Consider the following 27,625-nt stretch of genomic DNA (forward strand, 5'->3'; position numbering starts at 1 on the left):
TCTCTCTTCCATTCAATTCAGCCGTGACAAAGGCGCACGGCAGCGGTTGCCCTGAACGGTAAGCCTTCTCCTCAAATGAGGTGAAAGCTTGGAGAAAAATAAAATACACCAATAGCGTATTTTTTCCTCGACAAACTCTTTAGAGAAACCTCAACCATACGAGCACGCTACTCCCGCGGAAAGGAGTGGCGGAGATGTGTGTGGGTGATGATTTATTCGCTTTGGACAAAGTAGGGGATCGAGCCCCTCCTTATATTCAGCGGCCCTCGGGTCCCTGTCTGTACCACATGTCACATCCAATGGTTGCTATGGTGATGCCTCCACATGTTGCCGACTGTGTAGCGAAAGCTTGAGGAGAGCTCAGAGCTGGCTGTTGAAAAGCTTGTCGGGAATATGAATGGACCCTGCGCTTGCCTGCCTCTCATTTGTACAATTGTTTGGGATTTCTTATCTTATGGAATAGCCTAACTAGGATCTTTATATTTATTTTGTTTCTTTTTTGGATATTCAATTATTGGAAATAAATGGGTTGAACCACATATACTGTATATATTTTTCCTATCGGTTGAGAATCATCCTTTAGCTGTTCAACTGTAGGCTATAGCTTATTCTGTACATGTTATCCCCAGATTTACAGTAGCCTACTATGCTACTTAACTGTAGCCTACCTTATCATTCACCTGTAAAAAAAAATTATATATTTCCATCATTAAAAGTAAAACTTGACAACCATTATTCATTCCTGATGTCTTATGCCAGTCCTGCTGACACAAAACGATGTATCTGATTTTGGTATTGCATTTGCCAGCCTTGACCATGCACTGCAGTAGTGACTCACAATGTCCTATCCTCAAAAAACCTAGGTATGTAGAGAGAGGGAGCAGAGACTTATTTCGCTACAGTACACACAAGGACAAACATCCCTCCAAAAAACCAATCAACACATACTGCTAATTAGTTATTATCACAGAAAGGGCTGATCCTATGGAGGGCAACAGCTGCAGAAAACATGGGGGAAGGAAGACTGGGTGGCTGGGTCTGAGAACCCAGGAGGGGGGGGGCACGTGGATCAGAGGGGAGAGAAAGAGTTAAAGAACGTCACAAATGGCACCCTCTTCCCTACACATTGCACTACTTTTGACCTCTGGTAAAATGTTGTGCACACCTCTGGTCAAAAGTAGTGCACTAGGGAAAAGGGTGTCATTTGGGACACATCCTTAGAACAGGAGGGAAGGAGATCCTGTCTAATGCAGACGACAAGACTTGGTAGGACTCTTCAGTTTATCTTTCTATTCAGGCCCAACTCCTCCTGTGTCGGTCTATTGTTCTCCTGTGTGACAGCTGGAGGTGACAGGCTCAGCACAGGGACAAAACCGGGCGCTTTCACTCTGCACCAGGCTGCAATCGGACAAACAGAAAGGACGCCACAGCCAGCTACAGCTTACAGCTCCAATATCTAATTTCCCCCTTAGCAGCATGCAAACGCTTTCCATTAGGATAGGCTGGCTAGCCCAGGGTCTTTCTCCCTCTAAGCAGCATCTTAAAACGCTAAAGTAAGAAGAGCATATGTGGTGGATTAAACAGAGTTAAAAAGGCAAAAATATATTGGAATTTATGAATGTATATTTATTTACTATCCAATAGCTTCCTCTCCGACTGAGGTACCAAAAGCGGTAAGTTCCCTGACCTCTCGTGTCCATGATGCTACGGCAATACATTTTTTTTCACATTTCCATTTGTTTGAGCCTAACCAGTGAAATGAGAGACTGTGCACCAAGACTAATATCCTTCAATGGGAAAACTAGGTTTCAGTGTAACTTATTTTGCCAAGCTGACAGCACAAATTCAGTAGCGGACCACCAAACTAATCTGTCCACCTTTTAGACACCACTCATTTCCCATCCCCCACAACCCCCTGTGTCTCTTGGTATTACAATCAAAACAAACGTGCAACGCAAAAGCCTGGATGTGTCTCAAATGGTACCCTATTCCCTATATAGTCCACTACTTTTGTGAGCCCTGGTCAAAGTTGTGCACTATATAGGACACAGGGTGCCATTTGGGATACAGACACCTACCTAAGCTCACTTCACAAGGTGGAAAATTGCATGACAAGCAAGCCCACATGTGTGTGTGTGTGTGTGTGTGTGTGTGTGTGTGTGTGTGTGTGTGTGTGTGTGTGTGTGTGTGTGTGTGTGTGTGTGTGTGTGTGTGTGTGTGTGTGTGTGTGTGTGTGCTGGAGAGACTGGCTGGGTTCAGGCTCAGTCTGCAGTCTGACAGGCGTCTCCAGGATTTCAACCCAAATAGAGCATTTCATGCTGTGTGCTTGATTTCACAACCCAGGTCACATAGACCTTGGTTTTTCACATAATCATTCCTTTTAAAAGAGGGTTAATAATGGTAGGCTTTAATTTACATCTGAAACATACTCTATCCTTTCAATTTTGATCATCACTTTGCAGAAGAGAATAAAATAACAGGGCCACCTTGGAATAATAGTTATTTTCTCACAATTAATTCTCAAATAAAGAATCAAATGATCATGAATGATCAATTCTTACACAGTCACACCCTTTATTCCATGGTTATAAGCATCAATTGTTTCCAGAATGTAGGATTTAAATGAATAGGAAGAACAGTGAGCGCTTGAGAGTGTAGTGGTAGTAGTAGTAGTAGTAGTGGTAGAAGTGGTAGAAGTGGTAGTGGTAGAAGTGGTAGTGGTAGTGGTAGTAGTAGAAGTGGTAGTGGTAGTGGTAGTGGTAGAAGTGGTAGTGGTAGTGGTAGTAGTAGTGGTAGAAGTGGTAGTGGTAGTGGTAGTAGTAGTGGTAGTAGGAGTAGTAGTAGAAGTGGTAGTGGTAGTGGTAGTAGTAGTGGTAGTAGGAGTAGTAGTGGTAGAAGTAGTAGTAGCAGTAGTAGTAGCAGTAGTTTTAGTAGTAGTTGTAGTAGAAGTAGCAGTAGTATTAGTAGTGGTAGTGGTGGTAGTAGTAGTAGTAGTAGTAGTGGTAGTGGTAGTAGTGGTAGTGGTAGTAGTGGTAGTTGTACTGGTAGTGGTAGTAGTGTTAGTAGTAGTAGTGGTAGTGGTACTGGTAGTGGTTGTAGTGGTAGGGGTGGTAGTGGTAGTAGTGGTAATAGTAGTAGTGGTAGTGGTAGTAGTATTAGTGGTAGTGGTAGTGGTAGTAGTGTTAGTAGTGGTAGTGGTAGTAGTAGTAGTAGTAGTGGTGGTAGTGGTAGTAGTAGTGGTAGTGGTAGTAGTAGTAGTAGTAGTGGTAGTAGTAGTAGTAGTGGTGGTAGTAGTAGTAGTAGTAGTGGTAGTAGTGGTAGTGGTAGTAGTAGTAATAGTGATTGTTGTGTTGGTGGTAGTAGTAGTGGTAGTAGTGCTAGTAGTAGTGCTAGTGGTAGTAGTAGTGGTAGTAATGGTAGTAGAAGTAGTAGAATAAGTAGTGGTATAAGTATTAGTGGTAGAAGTAAAAGTGGTAGTAGTAGTGGTAGAAGTATTAGTGGTAGAAGTAGTGGTAGAACTAGTAATGGTAGTAGTAGTGGTAGTAGAAGTAGTAGTGGTGGAATAAGTAGTGGTATAAGTATTAGTGGTAGAAGTAGTAGTACAAGTAGTAGTAGTAGTGGTAGTAGTAATGGTAGTAATGGTAGTGGTAGTGGTAGTAGTAGTAATGGTAGTGGCAGTGGTAGTAATGGTAGTGGCAGTGGTAGTAATGGTAGTGGCAGTGGTAGTAGTGGTAGTAATGGTAGTAGAAGTAGTAGTGGTAGTACTGGTAGTAAAAGTAGTAGTGGTAATAGAAGTAGTGGTAGTAGTAGTGGTAGTGGTAGTAGTGGTAGTGGTAGTAGTAGTAGTGGTAGTATAAGTAGTAGTGGTAAAATAAGTAGTGGTAGAAGTATTAGTGGTAGAAGTAGTAGTGGTAGTAGTAGTGGTAGTAGTAGTGGTAGTAATAGTAGTAGTAGTAGTAGTAGTAGTGGTAGAATAAGTAGTGGTAGAAGTATTCGTGGTAGAAGTATTTGTGGTAGTAGCAGTAGAAGTAGTACTGTTAGTAGAAGTAGTATGGTAGAATAAGTAGTAGTGGTAATAATGGTAGTAGTAGTAGTAGTAGTGGTAGAAGTAGTAGTAGTAGTAATAATGGTAGTAGTAGTAGTATTGGTGGAAGAAGTAGTGGTATTAGTGGTAGAAGTGATAGAAATAGTAGTAGACGTGGTAGTAGTAGTGGTAGAAGTATTAGTGGTAGAAGTAGTAGTAGTGGTAATAATGGTAGTAGTAGTAGTAGTTGTAGTATTGGTGGAAGAAGTAGTGGTATTAGTGGTATAAATAGTAGTAGAAGTGGTAGTAGTGGTAGTGGTAGTAGTAGTGGTAGTAATGGTAGTAGAAGTAGTAGTGGTAAAATACGTAGTGGTGGAAGTATTAGTGGTAGAAGTAGTAGTAGTGGTAATAATGGTAGTAGTAGTAGTAGTATTGGTGGAAGAAATAGTAGTAGAAGTGGTAGTAGTAGTGGTAGTGGTAGTAGAGTAGTGGTAGTAATGGTAGTAGAAGTAGTAGTGGTAAAATAAGTAGTGTTAGTAGTATTAGTGGTAGAAGTAGTAGTGGTAGTAGTAGTGGTAGTAGTAGTAGTAGTAGTAGTAGTAGTGGTGGAATAAGTAGTGGTAGAAGTATTTGTGGTAGTAGTAGTGGTAGTGGTAGTAGTAGTGGTAGAAGTAGTAATGTTAGTAGAAGTAGTATTGGTAGAATAAGTAGCGGTAGAAGTAGTAGTAGAAGTAGTAGTAGTGGTAATAATGGTAGTAGTAGTAGTAATTGTATTGGTGGAAGAAGTAGTGGTATTAGTGGTAGAAGTGGTAGAAATAGTAGTAGTGGTAGTACCAGATGTAAAAGAAAAAGCGTATAAATGTGGGGGACCTTATTGTTATCACAATCCCCTCAGTCTGCCTCGAACAAAAAGAGACAATTCATTTTAGAGGCTTTGAGGCATTCTCCCTGTCTGAGACTGATTCGTGATGAAGGTGATTGCTGTGGAGGCAGACAGACGTGATGCATTGAGCTTGAAGAGTCAGCTGCCGCTCCTATTGATGGCAGGGAGAAAAGAGAAAAGAAAGGTTGTTTTGATGCCCAGGGAAGAAAAAAATGTCTCTGTGTATTCACAGACAAAGAGAGAGAGAGAGAGAGAGCTCCTCAAAATGCCATTGCTTTCTTGGCCAGGTGGCTGGTACAATCAGAGTGAATTGGTCAGGAAAGCGTTGTGGCAGAACCAAACTGCAGCCAAAGGTCTTCGGTAACTCCAACACAAATAATATACAGCATCTATTTTCTATTCTACGTCTATTCTATGTCTTGTCAATTCTATACAACGCATCTATAGTAAGGGTATTTCAACATTCTTATTGATGTTGTCCAATGGAAATGTAATTATATGTATTGTATAAAGCACAACACAATTTTGCTACAGCCTTTGAAATATTGTGATGAATCATTAATAGCATCTACACTGTACATTCTTCACTAGATAAAAATGCCTGCAGCCCTCTTTAACTCTGCATTACCAAACACAGGCCAAAATAGAATGGGGGCATTTCACTCAAATAAACAAACCTATGAATAATAAATATGTGTTGTGGTATTGTATGAATTATGTGTGTGCGTGTGAGAGAGAGAGAGACAACACTGCTAATGTTCTCACTGTCACACATACATATCCACACAAACAACAGCATGCACTGAGCCTCCAAAGCTCATTTCCAACAGCAGCCTATCCTACTGTATGTAATCACCAATATTCCTCTAAGATGAGCTTGTTAAAAGCGTCTTCCTCATTATTCTCTAGCTAAAAGCCCATTCGTTAGCATGCAGCACAGTTCAAAGCCAACAACATGCCGGTGATCAAGGTGAATGGTACGCCTGTCACCGCCCATCTTATCCTTCGGATTGAATCCCCCACACATCCATTACTGCCACGTTTGTATGTGAGGGGTGGTGTGTGTGTTTTGTGTGGGGTGGTGTGTGTTTGGTGGGGTGTTGTGTGTGTATGTGTGTGTGGGAGTGCTCTATGTTGAAAAGCTCTATGTACGTGTAACGGATGTGAAATGGCTAGCTAGTTAGCGGGTACGCGCTAGTAGCGTTTCAATCAGTTACGTCACTTGCTCTGAAACCTATTAGTAGTGTTGCCCCTTGCTCTGCAAGGGCCGCGGCTTTTGTGGAGCGATGGGTAACGACGCTTCGTGGGTGTCAGTTGTTGATGTGTGCAGAGGTTCCCTGGTTCGCGCCCGGGTATGGGCGAGGGGATGGTCTAAAGTTATACTGTTACATTGATGCTGTTGACCCGGATCACTGGTTGCTGCGGAAAAGGAGGAGGTTGAAAGGGGGTTGAGTGTAACGGATGTGAAATGGCTAGCTAGTTAGCGGGTACACGCTAGTAGCGTTTCAATCAGTTACGTCACTTGCTCTGAAACCTATTAGTAGTGTTGCCCCTTGCTCTGCAAGGGCCGCGGCTTTTGTGGAGCGATGGGTAACGACGCTTCGTGGGTGACTGTTGTTGATGTGTGCAGAAGGTCCCTGGTTCGCGCCCGGGTCAGGGCGAGGGGACGTACTAAAGTTATACTGTTACATACGGTATGAACACAATTCGAATTCTGAAAAGAGTTGCTTGTTGGGAGGAGACGTTTTCACTCCCAAGTGTCTTTTGACTGAATACATGAGTATCTGCCGGAGTGAACGGAGAAACTTTGAAAGGAACTGAGCGCCAGTTCAATGCATATCCATTATCCGCTAAACGTGATGGCTCTCTATGTGGATACATTTCACTAGCATAATGTTAGAGGTGGCTAGCCGGGGATGTGCTGTGCTGTTGTCAGTGAGGTGGCCTGTTACAGCTGTTAGTCATATATTGTATACAGGACCCAAGGAGAAATTATGCTATTCTATTCTAAACATGTGAGAGTCTCACTGAAATACAGGAAGGAATACAATAACTCTCAAATTAAGCTACTTACAGGAAACAAAGAGGAAAATAAATAATGATTTCTTATATACAATGTATAATTGAGAGAATGCCAAGAGTGTGCAAAGCTGTCATCAAGGCAAAGGGTGGCTATTTGAAGAATCTCAAATATAAAATATATTTTGATTTGTTTAACACTTTTTTGGTTACTACATGATTCCATATGTGTTATTTCATAGTTTTGATATCTTCACTATTATTCTACAATGTAGAAAATAGTAAAAATAAAGAAAAACCCTTGAATGAGTAGGTGTTCTAAAACTTTTGAGCGGTAGTGTATGCCATTTAGCAGACGCTTTTATCCAAAGCGACTTACGGTCACGCTTGCATACATTTTACGTATGGGTGGTCCCACGAATCGAAACCCACTATTCTGGCATTGCAAGTGGCAAAGCCACGCTCTACCAACTGAGCTACAGAGAACTCCTTAACTGTCTCGACTGTAACTGAGATAGGATAGGCCACCTCTTAGTACAGACATGTATTCATCAACTGACCCTCATAGTGTCATTAATGCAGTGTGCATGTCGCTGGCGTTCTCTTATTAGCCACATTAGGCGCAGAAGAAAACCACCAACTGGGTGAGTATTATACACTAATGACCTGAGAGCACTAGTAACAAAATTGCCTCCTAACACAGCCAGAGGGAAACACTGTTTCACGTTTTTCGCAACAATTTTGTTGCCATTTATCAAAGTAATTTTTGTTTTTTTAAACACTATGAGTCAGGGGGGAGGTCATATTTTTCACAACGGGAGGGGGAAAAAATAGAAACCACTAAAAGCTTGCATAATTATTCATCATTAGATGCACCCCCTCTGGACCAGGCCCATGTTATTGTCATGACAACAACACCCCCCTCACCCCCACCCCCGGGGCCCCTCCCAACCCCACCCACCCCACCCCTCAAACACCAATTTGACCCGCCCTCAAATCAAAATGTCTTCGAGGCAAGCAGCTTATGGATGCTTTCCAAATGCCTCGGTATTTACATTTCAGTCATTTAGCAGACACTTATCCAGAGCGACTTACAGGAGCAATTAGGGTTAAGTGCATTGCTCAAGGTCACATCAACAGTCGGCATGGCGATTCGAAACAGCAACCGTTTGGTTACCGGCCCAACACTCTTAACCACTAGGCTACCTGCACTATGTAGCGGTTATGGGCGTTGGGCCGGTAACCAAAAGGTCGCTGGTTCGAATCACAGAGCCGACAAGGTGAAAAATCTGTTGATGTTCCCTTGAGCAAGGTACTTAACCCTAATTGCTCCTGTACGTCACTCTGGATAAGAGTGTCTGCTTAATGACTAAACTGTATAGTTCACTACTCGGAATTGGGTGCCATTTGGGATGCATACATGTCTCTGAGGGTTAGGGGGGGGGAGAGTGGCAGTGGGCCAGGGTGCTTGAGCCCGAGCTGTCCCCTCGCCACCCCTCTCTCTAGCCAGGCTCATGTCTCATGGTGTACTGAGTGACTTAAGGAAATGGCTCTGATTTCACAGTTTAATTAGTGCTAATCTGAGGAAGGGTGGCCAATGGTAATGGGCTGGCACACACACACAGCAACATGGGGGAATGTCTGGACAGGGTGTAGGGATAAGAAACTAGGATTAGCTTCTGAGCTTGATACTCTTTTTACATGAAGACTCTGTACCCTTAAGCGAACGTGTGAATTTGTAGACTTTGTTCAGGTCTAAGAAGCATTTTACAGCACAGTATAGCTATCTTGCTCTAGCTCTGCAATGTGCAATTCAAATACATTTAAATATGAAAATGAAATGAAAAATGAATAATATTCCAAATAAATGTTGCCACTAAAACAAAAATGTGCTGAAGCCTTTCTTTCATTAGTCATTGACTGAAAGGGAGGAGGGGAGGTGAGAAACTCCTGAACCTTCTATTTTAATTTAAAAAACATTCTAATCAAATTTCTCCTTATGCATTTATAATTGATATGCAATCAGTCACTTGTGACAGATACCTCAGACAGGTATTCATCCATTACATTTGGGCTTTTGCTCATTTCATGGGGCATGCCTGTTCTACTTTGGTTGTTTATGCGTATTAAAATGGAAAGATTTGATTATTAGCTACTCATTTGAAATGTATCTCTTGGTAGTAGATGTGCCTCATCTCCACAGAGACCTTCCTATCCTACAGGGGTGTATTTTAGAGATGCCCTTTGAGAGGAAACAGATAAAACTCCATCAACGTTTAAATCTTTTCACTGTGATCCTAAGGATAAATCTGTCCATTGTGAAATAGAGGATTTTTTGGGGGGGTCTGGGATAGGATAAATTGACTGTTTGGTGGTGCGGTCTGAATAGTGGTATTGCCATCATTGCCATCATCAATGATGAAATCTTTTTAGTAATTAGTTGATAAAAGCTACCAAGGTTAAGCTGGAGGGAGATCTCTCTCCACCTGTCTCTCTCTCTGTCTCTCTCTCTGTCTCTCTCTCTGTCTCTCTCTCTGTCTCTCTCTCTGTCTCTCTCTCTGTCTCTCTCTCTGTCTCTCTGTCTGTCTCTCTCTCTGTCTCTCTGTCTGTCTCTCTCTCTGTCTCTCTCTCTGTCTCTCTCTGTCTCTCTCTGTCTCTCTCTATCTCTCTCTGTCTCTCTCTGTCTCTCTCTGTCTCTCTCTGTCTCTCTCTGTCTCTCTCTACTCCAGAGGAGAGTGTTTTTGAAAAGTAATAGTACATGTGATGTTGGTGAAATGGCTGGAAGTGCCAATTACTAATCATAATAGAGAAGTAGAAATCCTACTGTGTTTGATCAGGTAGGGAATACAGCAGACACCAGTAATACGCTAAAGGGAAAAAGAACTCCAGCTAATTGTTCAGCACACACTGCATGCTCTGATTAAAAATGACTCAATTTGCAGATAAAGGGAGACAATCAACAAGATTATGACTAAAGTAATCTATTAAATGCACACGTAAAACAACAACACCAGTATCAGCCTACAAATGAACAAAGTTCCACTATTTATCACTTCAAGCATTTAATTTACTGTATATAGTTTCTAATTTCAATTATATTTAAGAGCGAGACTACGTTGTGAGGTTCATCTTATTAAAACAAAGTAGAGCCACAATAGAAAAACAATAACATGTGGATATAAAATAAATGTTACAACATGATTAGTGATTCTAGGTAAAAGGCAGTGTATCACATTCTTGTAAGGGAGAGGGAGATGGAGGGCGAGATGGGTACAGGGAGGGAGACAGACGGATGGAGGGAAGTAGGGGTTGCTGGGAGGGATGCAGGGATAGAGGGATGGATGGCTGAAGGGAGGAGGTAGACCTTCACATCATAGTACTGTATATGACCATTGAAGCAGACTATATAGCTCAGTCAGGTCCTGTCAATGTCAGAGGACTACTGTACTGTACAGCAGACTGTCAGTTAGGATCACATGGCTCTTCTTCCATCTCACTACCAAAAAGCATAACATCATACCGTAACATGGTTTAAAGGCCCCAAGCAATGTCTCTCCTGGCATGAGTACAGTGAAATAAGCTAATCCATAACAACTGTAGTCATCTCTGGTTCTCTACACCTTGGTTACATCTCAAATAGCACCCTATTATCCATTAAGTGCACTACTTTTGACCAGGGCCCATAGAGCTCTCGTCAAAAGTAGTGCACTATTAAGGAAATCGGGTGCCATTTGGGACATACATTTTGTAATACTGTACTAGCATGGCTTTGTACTGGAGAGGAATCATGAGCTACAGTTGAAGTCAGAAGTTTACATACAATTAGGTTGTAATCATTAAAAAAAGGGGGATGCTTGCAAGCCCGAAGAACAACATCCCAAACGTGGAGCACGGGGTGGCAGCATCATGTTGTGGGGGTGCTTTGCTGCAGGAGGGACTGGTGCACTTCACAAAATAGATGGCAAGGAAAATTATGTGGATATATTGAAGCAACATCTCAAGACATCAGTCAGGAAGTTAAACCTTGGGCGCAAATGGGTCTTCCAAATGAACAATGACCCCAAGCATACTTCCAAAGTTGTGGCAAAATGGCTTAAGGACAACAAAGTCAAGGTATTGGAGTGACCATCACAAAGCCCTGGCCTCAAATCTATAGAAAATTTGTGGGCAGAACTGAAAAAGCATGTGCAAGCAAGGAGGCCTACAAATCTGACTCAGTTACACCAGCTCTGTCAGGAGGAATGGACCAAAATTCACCCAGCTTATTGTGGGAAGCTTATGGAAGGCTACCCGAAACGTTTGACCCAAGTTAAACAATTTAAAGGCAATGCTACCAAATACTAATTGAGTGTATGTAAACGTCTGACCCACTGGGAATGTGATGAAAGAAATACAACCTGAAATAAATCATTCTCTCTACTATTATTCTGACATTTCACATTCTTAAAATAAAGTGGTGATCCTAACTGACCTAAGACAGGGAATTTTTACGAGGATAAAACGTCAGGAATTGTGAAAAACTGAGTTTAAATGTATTTGGCTAAGGTGTATGTAAACTTCCGACTTCAACTGTATGTTCAGATAACACGGCTCTGTATGTATGAAGACAGTGTTTGTATGTATGAAGACATGGTGCCATTGACTGTTAATAACAGATAATAAGTTGGTAATTGCTGTGTCTTTCTCTAAATTCCCTCTGGTCTCCAGTCTCTGTGGAATGACAGCTTCTTTGCTGAGGCGGTTTTTGTCAGTTATCCAGAGCCACTTACAGGAGCACTTAGGGTTAAGTTCCTTGCTCAAGGGCACATCGACGGATATTTCACCTCGTCGGCTCAGGGATTTGAACCAGCAAACTTTCGGTTACTGGCCAAACATTCTTAACTGCTACCTGCTGCCCCAATACAGAGAGAAAGCGCCCCAAACTGCACCCTATTCCCTATTTAGTGCACTACATTTGACCAGGATCCATAGGGCTCTTGTAAAAGTACTGCGCTATATAGGGAATACGGTGCCATTCTGGACACAGTCAGAGCTGTCTGCTGTTTAAAGTGTCTTCCTATTGTCCCCTATCCTTTTAAGTAAATGAGATTACAGCAATATCTGTGGATGGATGCAATCTTTACGTGGCTTTAATTTGAATACCGATGTTACTTTGATTGGAAGACATCCAATGTTTGAAAAGGTTGGTATCATTATATAGAATATGGAATGTTTACCTCTTACTTGGCTGGGAGGATGTCTCAATATATACAACATAACATCTACACTGACTGTACAAAACATTAGGAACATCTTTCCATGACATACTGACCATGTGAATCCAGGTGAAAGCTATGATTCCTGTTAAATCCACTTCAGCCAGTGTAGATTAAGGGAAGGAGACCGGTTAAAGAAGGATTTTTAAGCCGTATGGTAGTAGGTGCCAAGCGCACCGGTTTGAGTGTGTTAAGAACTGCAACGCTGCTGGGTTTTTCACACTCAACAGTTTCCCGTGTGTATCAAGAATGGTCCACCACCCAAAGGACATCCAGCCAACTTGACACAACTGTGGGAAGCACTGGAGTCAACATGGGACAGCACATGCATCCATTTGTACGTACAAAACATTAGGAACACATTCCTAATATTGAGTTGCACCCACCTTTGCCCTCAGAACAGCCTCAATTCGTCAGGGCATGGACTCAACAAGGTGTCGAAGGCGTTCCTCAGGGATGCTGGCCCATGTTGACTCCCACAGTTGTGTTATGTTGGCTGGTAGTGGATCTCTACTCTGAATAGCTTGTTCCATCTCAGCCCAAAGATGCTCAATTGGATTGAGATCTGGTGACTGGGCAGGCCACCACAGTAAGCTAAATTCACGATCATGTTTGTGGAACCATTTCTGGACAATCCTAGCCTTGTGGCATGGGGCATTATCCTGCTGAAACCCTACATTTGAAGATGGATACACTGCTGCCATGATGGGATGCCCAATGATGATCAGATATCCTGTGGCATTCAAACGTTGCTCCACTTTTATCAAGGGGCAAAATGTGTGCCATGAAAACACACCCCACTCCACCACACCACCACCAGCCTGTAATGTTGATATGAGGCATGCATGTACTCATGTGGTTTTCTCCTTACCCTAGTCCTCCCATCAGCATGAAACAGCAGGAACCGGGATACATCAGACCAGGCAATGTTTTTCCCATTCTCCAGCATCCAGTGTATTCGTTCCTTAGCCCACTGCAACCTCAGCTTCTTGTTTTTTGCTGAAAGAAGTGGAGCTCTGTAAGGTTGTCAGCTGCCATACCCTATTCGTGTCAAGGTACGATGAGTTGTGCATTCTTTTATGGGTCTCTGGGTATCAATGTTGTACTGGATTGTCAGTTGACTAACTGTAGTCTGTCTTTTGCGCTGCACAATTCGTGTCAGCCTCCTCTGTCCTCTTTCAATGACTTGCTTTCGACAACTGGCCTGCCGTTGGCTAGATGTCCTTTTGGTGGTGGACCATTCTTGATACACACAGGAAACTGTTGAGAATGAAAAACCCAGCTGGGTTGCAGTTCTTGACACAAACCGGTGCGCTTGGCAACTACTACCATACCCTGTTCAAAGGCACTTAAATATTTTGTCTTGCCCATTCACCCTCTGAATGGCACATATACACAATCCATGTCTCAATTGTCTCAAGACTTAAAAATCTTTCTTTAACCAGCCCCCTCTTCATTTACACTGATTGAAGTGGATTTAACAGGTGATATTAAATCCACATGAATGGATATGTATATATATATATACAGTTGAAGTCGGAAGTTTACATACACTTAGGATGGAGTCATTAAAACTCATTTTTCAACCACTCGACAAATTTCTTGTTAACGAACTATAGTTTTGGGAAGTTGGTTAGGACATCTACTTTGTGCATGACACAAGTCATTTTCCAACAATTGTTTACAGACAGATTATTTCACTTATAATTCACTGTATCACAATTGCAGTGGGTTAGAAGTCTACATACACTAAGTTGACTGTGCCTTTAAACAGCTTGGAAAATTCCAGAAAATTATGTCATGGCTTTAGACGCTTCTGATAGGCTAATTTACATAATTTGAGTCAATTGGAGGTGTAACGGTGGATGTTTATCAAGGCCTACCTTCAAACTCAGTGCCTCTTTGCTTGACATCATGGGAAAATCAAAAGAAATCAGCCAAGACCTCAGAAAACAAATTGGAGACCTCCACAAGTCTGGTTCATCCTTGGGAGCAATTTCCAAACACCTGAAGGTACCACGTTCATCTGTACAAACAATAGTAAGCAAGTATAAACACCATGGGACCACGCAGCCATCATACCGCTCAGGAAGGAGACGCGTTCTGTCTCCTAGAGATGAACCTACTTTGGTGCAAAAAGTGCAGATCAATCCCAGAACAACAGCAAAGGACCTTGTGAAGATGCTGGAGGAAACAGGTACAAAAGTATCTATATCCACAGTAAAACAAGTTCTATATCAACATAACCTGAAAGGCTGCTCAGCAGGGAAGAAGCTACTGCTCCAAAACCGCCATAAAAAAGCCAGACTACGGCTTGCAACTGCACATGGGGACAAAGATCGTACTTTTTGGAGAAATGTCCTCTGGTCTGATGAAACAAAAATATAACTCTTTGGCCATAATGACCATCATTATGTTTGGAGGAAAAAGGGGGAGGCTTGCAAGCCAAAGAACACCATCCCAATCGTAAAGCACGGGGTGGCAGCATCATGTTGTGGGGGTGCTTTGCTGCAGGAGGGACTGGTGCTCTTCACAAAATAGATGGCATCATGAGGGCAAGGAAAATTATGTGGATATATTGAAGCAACATCTCAAGACATCAGTCAGGAAGTTAAAGCTTGGTCGCAAATGAGTCTTCCAAATGGACAATGACCCCAAGCATACTTCCAAAGTTGTGGCAAAATGGCTTAAGGACAACAAAGTCAAGGTAATGGAGTGGCCATCACAAAGCCCTGACTTCAATCCTATAGAAAATTTGTGGGCAGAACTGAAAAAGTCTGTGCGAGCAAGGAGGCCTACAATCCTGACTCAGTTACACCAGCTCTGTCAGGAGGAATGGGCCAAAATTCACCCAACATATTTTAGGAAGCTTGTGGAAGGCTACCCAAAACATTTCACCCAAGTTAAACAATTTATAGGCAATGCTATCAAATACTAATTGAGTGTATGTAAACTTCTGACCCACTGGGAATGTGATGAAAGAAATACAAGCTGAAAAAAATCATTCTCTCTACTATTGTTCTGACATTTCACGTTCTTAAAATAAAGTGGTGATCCTAACTGACCTAAGACAGGGAATTTTTACTAGGATTAAATGTCAGGAATTGTGAAAAACTGAGTTTAAATGTATTTGGCTAAACTGTATGTAAACTTCCGACTTCAACTGTGTGTATATATATATATATATATATATATATATATATATATATATATATATATATATATATATATATATATATATATATGTGTGTAAAACATAACATACTTCACATTCTCCTCAATGCAAACAAAATCAACAAGCATCATGTCCTCTGTCTATCACGTCGCAATATTACTTGCAATCAGCATGAGGTTTCTAGCATCTGGCTAAGGTGACAGCACCACACACTGCGTCGGCTATAATGGTTCCCATTAGCTTGGATGCTGACTGGAGCCCAGTGGGGTTGGGGTGAGTAGGGGGATGCTGGAGCCCAGTGGGGTTGGGGTGAGTAGGGGGATGCTGGAGCCCAGTGGGGTTGGGGTGAGCAGGGGGATGCTGGAGCCCAGTAGGGCTGGGGTGAGCAGGGGGATGCTGGAGCCCAGTGGGGTTGGGGTGAGCAGGGGGATGCTGGAGCCCAGTGGGGTTGGGGTGAGCAGGGGGATGCTGGAGCCCAGTGGGGTTGGGGTGAGCAGGGGGATGTTGGAGCCCAGTGGGGTTGGGGTGAGTAGGGGGATGCTGGAGCCCAGTGTGGTTGGGGTGAGTAGGGGGATGCTGGAGCCCAGTGGGTTTGGGGTGAGCCATGTCTATGTCTGCTGGTTCAGTATGCAGTATATGCACAGTCACACAAATGCAGATGAGATAAAGGGCTGAAGGTAGATGTCAAGCATCATTATGTCAGCTGCATTGTGTTCCACTGTAGACCATTCTATTAAAGCAGGTAATCTACAACTACTGCTGAATTCTGCATTCCATATTTGACATGACGTGTGTATGTCAGTGTTCATTCAATGTATGCTTACATACTAAAGCCTTTCCAAACACATTTCCTTTCATTTTGCAATCATGAGCGGCACTTCCTCCTATATCAACATTACCTCCTGTCTCCAACAGCTCCTATCCGAACCTGTATTTTTGTGGATGTTTTTCTGCAGAATGCATCTGATGAGATCCCATCCTGGGTCACATAATGAGCCTTAATGCTCTCACAGAGCAGAAGGAAGGGAGTTGATGATTACAGACTGTCTCCTCATACCTCCGACCGGAACAGCCCCAGGAACCACCTGCTCTAAAGGTCAGGAATGAGCTCACACTGCTCAACTACTCCCTCCCACCCTCCCTCCCTCAATGAGCTCACAATGCTCAGTTCCTTTCTCTTGGTTTAGCTCAGTATGCCCTTCCCTCCCTCCCTTCCTACATCCCTCCCACCCTTCCTACATCCCTCCCTCCCTACCTCCCTACATCCCTACCTACCTACATCCCTCCCTACCTACCTACATCCCTCCCTACCTACCTACATCCCTCCCTCCCTTCCTACATCCCTCCCTCCCTTCCTACATCCCTCCATCCCCCTTGCAATAATGGAAATAGTGAGTTGTGAGGGTTGTTTAGTTGACAAATAATGGACCCTATGAGTACATACCAATACATTACACATTACAGAACCAAAACAAATATGTCACTACCAACAGTGAGTCCTGCTAAGATGGTATGAGCGCAGATCATTTTGAACGAGCTGACAAGTACAGTACAACTCTTTGCATTACAGCTCTTAAATACTGTGATGACACAGAAATGAGAGAGAGAGACAGAGAGACAGAGAAAGTGAGAGATGGAGAGATTGAGAGATCGAGACAGATAGATGGAGAGTATATGTGAGTCTGTTTGGTATTGAACTGTGAGAGTCACCCAGCCGTTGTATTTATAGTTATGCGCAACAGCAGCACAGCAATCCAGGAGCAGCATCTGATGCGGTGAACACCTCGTGAGCTATCCCAGCATGCCCCTGGCCGACAGGCCTCACTGTGGGAATGTGTCCCAAATGGCACCCTATTCCCTATGACGCACTGCTTGTGACCAGGACCCATTTGGATGCGCCCTGGGCCTCATTACCATATCAAATCGCATTTGGATGCTGTGTCTTGAACATAAAACGGGCCAGCACTTCAATAGGTTCTTGATTAAATTTTCACATAGATACATTTGAATATCTATTACAATAGATGCAGAATTCTTTCTCTCCATCACTCTGATGTCCCAATAATTTTTTGTAGCTCTTTTTGTAATGAAAATGAGCTGAGATAATGTCTGTATGCCTGTAAACAGATGTTGTCTGAAGTACTGTCTCTTGATCCATTGAAATGGGTCTCGATCATCCACATTAATGAACAATTCGAAATATTCCAATATTCCAAAGGTTTCCAATAGGGCATCTAGGTATTGGAAATCAATGTAAAATGTAAACAGACATGTAAACAGACATATCATTAAATAATCTGTTTTATTTTTATTTATTTCAAATGCAATCAATGTTTGTCTGTTTCTCACTAGCAAAACAATTATAACATGTCATCAGGAGGCAGACGCACAATAAAGGCATCCAGCCGTATTGTCTTTATAGTTCTAAAGCCACAACAGACAGCTTTAATCCTTATTTTTGGACAGAGGTGTGCCGTCAGTGGCTTCGTCCCAAATGGCACCCTATTCTCTATTTAGTGCACTTCTTTTATAAAGGTCCCTGGTCAAAAGTTGTGCACTACTAGGGAATAGAGTCCAATTGGGATGCAAACCAGTCTCTCAGAGGAGAGAGCCCTAGCCACGACGGTTGTAATCAATTAAAATAGCTGTGCGGGGCTATCTAACCACGCTCCTGTGTTTTCTCTTTGATTAATTCCTTCCACGGCTGTCTAAAACACCGTTTTGAGAATAGATTGGAAGGAGAACAATTCAAGCTGAACAAAGCAGCGTTGCAGCACAAGGGACTGACTGGGATTAGTGGAAACTACTCCAGGACAATTATAATCTGAGTTCTGTCCAGACTCCTTATCTCACTCCACTCATAATTGGACCCATGTAGAAGAAGTGTGGAAACAACAATGTTTGTGTCCCAAGTGGTACCCTATTCTCCTATGTACTGCCCCCATAGGGCTCTGGTCCAAAGGAGAGCACTATGTAGGGAAAAGGTTCCTTTTTGGATACAACCGATGCTCGAGTTGGCTAATGTAAAAACACAGCAAGCTATAACAACAGATGTGTATTTCTGTTCTATTTAAAACTCAGTTATTACTAAATTAAATGGGTACTTTAGCCACCATCACCTGTTTTCACTCATACAATCTATAATGCGTAAAAGATGTCCAACAGAACATATGTAGAATTCAAAAATCTTGAAGGTGGGCACTTTGCAAAAACCTAATTCACTCTCCCCTATCTGATCACAGTAGATATCAATCTATCTCAGTGTTCTGAGAGAATCCATTTCAGAACAGAATTGTGAAATGGAGTAACTCTCTACCTGACCAATGCAAGGCCAAGGAGTGGGAGATGGGGGCAGCAGTAGCAGTGCAGCACCAGACATTATCTGAATATGCCTTATTTGTGTCCCAAATGTACCCTATTCCCTACATAGTGCAGTACTTTTTACCAGACCCCTATGGGCCTGGTCAAAAGTAGTGTACTACATTGGGAATAGGGTGCCATTTGGGACACAACCCTTCTCTCTCACAACAGCAGTTCAATTGGTGATAATAGGGTCCATTCTGGCTAGGTATTGAATTCCCTCCTCCCTCGCTCTCATCTCTCTCTGTCTCTCTCACCAGACGCGTTGAGCTCATCCCTGCCATTTTGATTGACGGTGTGAATGTGACACAGTCATTGAGGCAGAATTACTGCTGAATCAATAACAGAGAGAGGAGAGACACTCCACAGCGTATTTAATAGAGAGGTAGCAGAGAATGGTAATGTTCACGAGTGGAGCCCAGGAGAGCCAGCCAGTCAGAGTGGGTACTAAAAATGGAGGCTCGGTAACAGTGCTTTTTCAACTGGTGCATAAAGGTGCTTTGTAAGTGCCGAGCACAGAAAATAAAGAATTTGTCAGTTCGTTTGCTCTACGGTCACTATTTCTCTTTCACACAGAAGCTGTCAAAATATTTAATTATGCTCTCAGGAAAGTGTACTTCTTCACAAATGTGCTTTGCTGTAGCAGCCCATGAGGAAAACACTCAAATAAATGACATAGGACAATTTAAACTATCAAAAATAATCTCACAGTCTGAGATCATGGCTGCTTTCCAAATGGAACCCTATTCCCTATATACTGCACAACTGTTAACCAGAGACTATGGGCCCTATTGGAGGCACTACCTGCCCTATGGGCCCTGGTCAAAAGTAATGCACTACATAGGGAATAGGGTGTCATTTGAGTCAAACCCATATAAAGAAGGGAACTTACATCTGTGATTCCAGCCTCCAGAATGATCACCTTGGCCTCCTTCTCCACTGCATCCTTCTGGCGAACTGTGAAGGGGAGAAACAGCAGCCTTTGTGAGACAGAGGCGTCAATCACTCTTACAGTGGAATGTGTGGAGGAGGTGGCAGTAAGAGAAGCGGCCTTCACTCCCAGAGGAAACAGACAGGGCCATGCTTGCGTTCCAAATGGCACCCTGTTCCCTAAATAGTTCACTACTTTTGATAGACGCCTATAGTACACTATATAGGCAATAGGGAGCAATTTGGGATGAATTCATAGACAGATCTCTACCGTCTAGAAAGGAACTGTTTACAAAACAAGGTCAAGACTATGAAGGACATTATTAGATGTCTTTCTACCAGTAAATTCTTCCTCAATATAATCTAACAGTGCAAGTTATTAACCAATTAGATTGAGTAGAAATAGATTAGTAGATAACAAGTACAGGTAGATTTACCTAAAGGTTTATTTACCTCTAGTACACTGAACTAGCAATAAGCATCTTCTCTGAGTTATATCTCTTTTTGCAAGAGTTGAATATTAAGGCAAATCTTCCCCGAAATAGAATTATAAAACTCCTGTTGAATCTTCCTTCCTCTGCCTTAAGAGGAAATCATTTTGAGGTTTAATTGAAATTTGACAGGACCCATTTTACAGGAAGAACAAAATGTTATGAAAAACTGTTCATAAATTAATTCACTATGTTTTCCATGTGAAAGCACCTCCTTTGTTGACACATCCGGCAGATAAAGGATATGCAAATAACCTGGGGAGAGTTTGAGTGCGTCTCAAATGGCACCCTATTCCCTTCATAGTGCACTTCATTTTACCAGCGCTCATAGGGCTCTGGTCAAAAGTAGTGCCCATTGGGCTCTGGTCAAAAGTAGTGCACTATGTAGGGAATAGGGTGCCATTTGCGACACAAACCCTCAACTCTATATAATGTTAATCTAATTAGTGTTTTAATCAATCACAGCAATTATTTGCTCTTGCCAATTTATACAGAGTCCTGTATAATTACGTTGTGCGGCTTCAGATGGGTAATTTGATTGAGGTTCTCTACCTCCTTGGTGAACTGAACTCTGAACCCGAGGAGGGGAGTGTGACCACCTTGTCTGCCGTGGTCGGTCCTGTCAAAGAGGACGTCTTAATAATGCTGTCAGAGCACACCACCTGGGCTACACACACACTTAGTGATGAGCACTTGGCCGTTTCCACTGAACCAGTCAGTCTACAACTCCATGACCATTACACCACTGTTCAGTAAATGCACCGCAGAGAGGACACTAGGGCGCAGCTAGTGGTAACGTATTGCCTTTGCAAGTGAGGTTTAATTCACAAAGATATGCCCATGAAAGACATGGACATTAAAACCCAGACAAGATCAATTAACTACAACCACACACCACAGCCTGATGAGCATACAATAAACAATCAAACAAATAAATAATCAAACAAATAAACAGTCAAACAAATAAATAATCAAACAAATAAACAATCAAACAAGTAAACAGACAAATGAACATGAAAATACTCCCCATGTGGTCCATGGGAGGGATCCAACAGAGCAACAAGTGTGACTTCTCTTCCTGGTGCTAGGATGTTCATAGTGAGGGTGAGTTAATTAAAGCCATCCAGTCTCTCATTAGACAATACTTTTGTCATCCCAACACCACAGTGTGGAGCATGGCTCCCCCACATCCAGCCTCCTCTCCTATCTCCTCTCCTATCTCCTCTCCTATCTCCTCTCCTATCTCCTCTCCTCTCTTTTCTCCTCTCTTTTCTCCTCTCTTTTCTCCTCTCTTTTCTCCTCTCTTTCCTCCTCTCTTTCCTCCTCTCTTTTCTCCTCTCTTTTCTCCTCTCTTTTCTCCTCTCTTTCCTCCTCTCTTTCCTCCTCTCTTTCCTCCTCTCTTTCCTCCTCTCTTTCCTCCTCTCCTTTCTCCTCTCCTTTCTCCTCTCCTTTCTCCTCTCCTTTCTCCTCTTTTCACCTCTCCTTTCTCCTCTTTTCACCTCTCCTTTTTCCTGTCTCCTCTCTCTGCTCCTTTCTCCTCTCCGTTCCTCTTCTCCTGTCCTGTCCTCTTCTCTCTTCTCATCTCCTTTCTCCTCTCCTCTTCGTTCTCATCTCCTTTCCTCTTCTCTCTTCTCCTTTCCTCTTCTCTCCTCTTTCTTCTCTCCTCTCCTCTCCTTTCCTCTTCTCTCCTCTCCTTTCCTCCCTCATCTCCCCTCTCCTTTCATCTTTCTCCTCTCCTTTCTCCCCTCCTCTCCTCTCCTCCCCTCTACTTTCTCCTCTCTTCTCTTATTTCTCCTCTCCTTTCTCCCCACTCATCTCCTCTCCTCCTCTCTCCTTTCTCCTCTCCAAACGAGCAGCAGCCCAACTAGACCTCAGCAACTCAACAGCCATAATGAGCAGGTTAGTTTGTACCACACTGAGTGATTCCAAATCACAACCTGCATGGACGGATCTTTGAAACTACTAACAAACTACAAAAAGGGTGAGGGCAAATTGTCAATTGTGTTTACAGTTTGCATACCTGCAGGTTTTGAAATAAGTCTGAGACATGATATGACACATTTTGAATAGAAATAGCAAAAGTTAACTATACAGATTCTCATTGCATGTCCTGTAAGAAATCCATATTCACATCATTCCATTCTACATATACCATTGTCAGTACGCTCCATCTAATGCTGAATGTCACATTTCCAATACATGTTGTATAAGAAACAGGGGGTACCAGGAGAAAAATTGCTTATTCTTCCTTCTAAAAAAATACATAGGGGTTTCATTTGTCACCCTGGCCTTCATGTCCTGAGTTCTGCTTCATGTTAACTCAGTGTATCAGAGGCGCCTTGAGGGGAACAAAGTAGACGGGATTCAAAAAATGCTCAATTTTTCACCATTGACTGAAGGAAAAGGCCTGGGTCTATGAGTTCACAGCCCAGAATGGGATGCTGTGTCGCACCAGGGACTGTTTCTGAGCACATTTGAGGGCGGTAATGAGAAGAAAACAACCGCCATCCTTCAAAGGCGAGGAGCGAGGAGGCACAACACCATCGCTTGCTGACACACTACACGGATGTAATCACATTACCTGATCATGAGAGCAGTGATCCCTGAACAAATTAAAATAGAGCACAGCGTGTTTTCATCTCTGAAATGTTGTTTTAGCCAAGTAACAATATCACTGTCTTGTGACTTTAAAACAATATTACGAGATAGAGAGGAGAAAAAAAAAGTTATAGTATTTCTATTTTTCCTGCCTGAACCTTCATTTTGTGTAAAGACTGTCCCCATCCCCAACAACCGGCTCTCCATGACAGCCCATTGCAAATACAGATGTCAAAACCAATTCCAGAGTCATTTTTCTAAATGTTTTAATTAGATATTATATTTGGGGGTCTCACTTGCATTAATTTGATTTCTGATATCAACATTTCAGCCTTTAATCTGTTTCAAATGATGTTTTTCTCCAATCTCCAACACCCTAGCCTTATTGCCTCCAGTAATATAAACTGCAATATGAAGCAATGAGCAATTAGAGAAGACTTAGAGCATCACAAAGACAATACAATATGTCATAAAATTAAAAGCAGGGGGTAAAATGGCATCCCAGGCCAGCTGGGGCAAGGAGCCATTACCTCTCTGTGGAGGGGGAGAGAGCAGTACTCCATCACACACTGTCTACATGCCAAATGACACCCTATTCCCTGTATAGTGCCATAGAGCTTTGGTCAAAAGTAGTGCACTATGTAGGGAATAGGGTTACATTTGGGACGCAGGCACCGTCTGCCAGCTGAATAATGGCAAACAAGCAGAGCACCATCTCTATCTAAACATTTATCATCACTCTCCACTGTTCCTCTGCTGTACAGCTCGTCACAGCATCACAGCACATGTCTGTATGGGGGATGAAATAGTGGTCACAGTACAGAGTTGTACTGGGAGAGGTATCGATAAAGCATCTGTTGTTATTGGGGTCTGGCTTACAACGGTATTGGAATGATTTTCATGTCACATTTGACATACTTTACTGCAACTATTGTTATTCCAAATAACTAAGAACATATTTTTGTTGTTGTGTAATGATGTGCTTGGTCTCGATACAGATGTTCATAACACAGCAGCTAATAAAAAATGTGAGCAATTTTGTGCCGCCAAACCCTTTATTTTGTTGTTAATATTTTCTTTGGGTATAGGATGGTGACATTTTACAGAATGTTGCCACCCCACATTGGCAGTTATGTTTCTGTTGCATTTAGATGCAGGTTCTAAACAGTGATGAGAATGTCTACAAACATCTGATGAAGCTCTTAATGGGTCTGCGTTCCAAATGGCACCCTATACCTTATATAGTCCACTACTTTGACCAGAACCCTGGTCTAAAGTAGTGCACTATATAGGGAATACGGTGCCATATAGGAGGCGACCTATGACACAAACAACCCTCCTACACAGGGTAAACAACAACACCCATGAACTGAGGCTACTGCACAAACATGTCACACAGTCTAGGACATCGCAGCCTCACCTTTCAACAGCAGATTCACAAATGTTCAGGAAGGGAGGCTAGGTCAGAGGGATGGAGCAAGGGAGGCAGGGAGGGAGGGAGAGACGGAGAGAGGGAGCATTTCGGTTTGATAAGTGGAGGTGATGATGATTCACAGACAGCAGGTAAGCAGCTAAAACTGGGACAGACTGTATCAGCCCATCCACAGCAGGGATCTGAATCAAAAGGCAGCGCTCACAAAGACAGAATCATAAAGACATTGCACTCCATTGTCAAATAGTCAAGCTACCTTTTCTGCTTACCATAACACTGCTTACCATGACACTGCTTACCATGACACTGCTTACCATGACACTGCTTTCTATAATACTGGCTGTACCAGCAACACAAACCATCAAAATGGATCGCTCCAACAGACAATGAGCCACGTGGCCGTGGTTTGCTATATAAAGCAGGCAGTCAGGCATCGAGGCATTCAGTTACTGTTCGACTGAATGTTAGCATGGGCAAAACGAGTGACCGAAGCAACTTTGAGAGTGGTATGATCATCGGTGGCAGGTACGCCAGATCCTGTATCTCAGATATGTACGACCTCCTGGGCTTTTTACGCGCAATAGTATCTAGGATCTACTAAGAGTTGTGCAACTAACAACAAACATCCAGTCTGCGGCAGTCCTGTGGACGAAAACAGCTCATTGATGAGAGAGGTCGAAGGAGAATACCAAGAATCGTGCAAGCTAAAGGGCGGGCCACAAACAAATAACGGCACAGTACAACAGTGGTATGCAATACGACATCTCGGAAAGCAGAACTCGTTGATCCTTGTCAAGGATATGCTATTGCAGCAGACGAACACACCGGGTTCCACTTCTATCAGCTAAAAACATCCTTGACAAGTAACAACAAGTTCTGCGTTGCATCACAGCCTGGAACGGCAATTGCTCGGCCTCCGACCGCAAGGCACTACAGACGGTAGTGCGTACGGCCCAGTACTTCACTGGGGCTAAGCTGCCTGCCATCCAGGACCTCTACACCAGGCGGTGTCAGAGGAAGGCCCTAAAAATTGTCAAAGACCCCAGCCACCCCAGTCATAGACTGTTCTCTGTACTACCGCATGGCAAGAGGTACCAGAGAGCCAAGTCTAGGACAAAAAGGCTTCTCAACAGTTTTTACCCCCAAGCCATAAGACTCCTGAACAGATAATCAAATGGCTACCTGGACTATTTGCATTGTGTGACCCCCCCAACCCCTCTTTTAAGCTGCTGCTACTCTCTGTTTATCATATATGCATAGTCACTTTAACTATACATTCATGTACATACTACCTCAATTGGGCCGACCAACTAGTGCTCCCGCACATTGGCCAACCCGACTATCGGCATTGTGTCCCGCCACCCACCACCCGCCAACCCCTCTTTTACGCTACTGCTACTCTCTGTTCATCATATATGCATAGTCACTTTAACCATATCTTCATGTACATACTACCTCAATCAGCCTGACTAACCGGTGTCTGTATGTAGCCTCGCTACTTTTATAGCCTCGCTACTGTATATAGCCTCACTACTGTTATTTTTCACTGTCTTTTTACTGTTGGTTTTATTTCTTTATTTACCCATTGTTCACCTAATACCTTTTTTGCACTATTGGTTAGAGCCTGTAAGTAAGCATTTCACTGTAGGGTCTGTTGTATTCGGCGCATGTGACAAATAAACTTTGATTTGATTTGAAAACAAGAAGCTGCTCCAGTGGGCACGCGATCTCCAACACTGGACAATTGAGGAAAAACATAACTTGGAACATGACAAAGAGTTCAGTTTACTTGAGTGGCCTGCACAGTCCCCAGAACTCAACCCAATAGAGCATCTTTGGGATGAGATGGAATGGGCTGGTCGCAGCATGAATGTACCACCGTCCAGTCTGCAGACCTTAAGCATGATGGGATGTTAATTACTTCATTAACTTAAGGAACCACACCACCTGTGTAGAAGCACCTTCTTTCAATCTATTTGGCATCCCTCATTTATTTGTGTTTCCTTTCCTTTACCTGTAGAATACATCCCAAATGGCACCCTATTCCCTATATAGTGCGATACTTTTGACTAGGGCCCAACGGGAATAGGCTACCATTTGGGAGGCTGCCATTTGGGATGCAAACATAGCCTACTACTCAGTAGGAAGTCATTTGAAGCCGCAGTATAGTACCGTTTCCTTCAGACTGAAGATATGAGAAAATTTGAGAACCACTTATTGGCAGGAAAATTCACACAGACTGACAGCACTTAACACCTCTCGCTCTCTCCCCCCTCTCTCCTCCCCCTCTTTCTCTCTCTCCTCCCTCTTAGCACCTCCGATGGGTGACCTTTATGTCTGACTCAATTCTCCAGCCGATTGAGTGGATGCATCCCAAATTCCCTTTATAGTGCACTACTTTGACCAGTGCCTCGTTTGGGACGGGCCCAGTGAGTGAGTACCGGCAGCAGCCAGCTAGCCAGCTCCTGCTCGCTCAAATATTATTGCTGCATGATCACTCAAGCATTTTAAAGACCCTCTGACAGCTCAATGCATTTCAATGGTCCAATAAAGGCTAGAGTAAAAGATAGACAAATATTTAGGGTTCAAACTGTAAAATGGTTCATTCATAGTGTGAGAAAAGCATAATTGTATTTTTAACGGATGTTATGCGGAGGTGTAAGCAGAGAAATTGACAAAACACTACACAAGGTTATCTGGTACTTTCAAATGTGTCTGTAGCTTATCATTGTGTGTGTGTTGGAGTGCATGCATGCATGAACGTGTGTATCTGTCTGCCTACCTGCGTGCGTGTGCGTGTGCGTGTGTGTTAGTGAAGCACAGCAGGGAGACTTAAAGCCTTCTGGCACAGTTCCATGGTCAAGGCCATCTCTGCAGGAGATGCACTCACTGGGGAGCATGCTGTACAGTCAGAGCCTTTCCACAAAATTCACACTCACAGGAAATGTCTCCTATTATTGCTGCAGGGAGGACAGGGGCTGACACACTGGGAAATCCTTGAGCTTTCAATTGTTTCCAAGCCCTGGAAGCCTCCAAGCCCAATGTTAAAAGGCTATATCTTAGACTGTGCTGGTTTTGTTCATATTGTTCACATTATGGCAATTGTGCTCGGTTTTTCAGACAGTGACTTCTGCTTATTATAAACAATCCATTCTGTATGACAGTCTTTTGTGTCAAATAATCAATATGTGCACACACGTTCGAAAATAGAATACTTAATAGTAAGAAAATAAACACAGCAGGAATGAATTCAACTTGCATATTGCTCAGAGCTCTGACAACAGTGTTACACATGCTTGGCATGTCAAGTCCAACCAGATGATTTCACTAGTCTTTTAGCACAGTCGTCCTGCGAGGTCTCTACATTTCCTGCATTTCCCTGTGCCAATAACACTGCATTCTGGGACAGCTGTACACACTCAAGTGGACACCTGGAGACCGCAGTGATGTCACTAAGA

At 43.0% G+C, this 27,625-nt stretch overlaps 1 protein-coding gene across 1 annotated transcript in view; it reads right to left on the reverse strand.

Moving 5' to 3' along the window:
• Positions 1-27,625, reverse strand: part of LOC120055297 (receptor-type tyrosine-protein phosphatase N2-like) — a 98,079-nt gene that overhangs the window by 34,431 nt on the left and 36,023 nt on the right. The window contains exon 6 of the mRNA XM_039003173.1: positions 19,609-19,673. Coding sequence (XP_038859101.1) covers positions 19,609-19,673 — 65 coding nt within the window. The remainder of the gene's footprint in view (positions 1-19,608; positions 19,674-27,625) is intronic.

Source organism: Salvelinus namaycush, chromosome 11, assembly GCF_016432855.1.
Source record: "Salvelinus namaycush isolate Seneca chromosome 11, SaNama_1.0, whole genome shotgun sequence".
Lineage (NCBI taxonomy): Eukaryota > Metazoa > Chordata > Actinopteri > Salmoniformes > Salmonidae > Salvelinus > Salvelinus namaycush.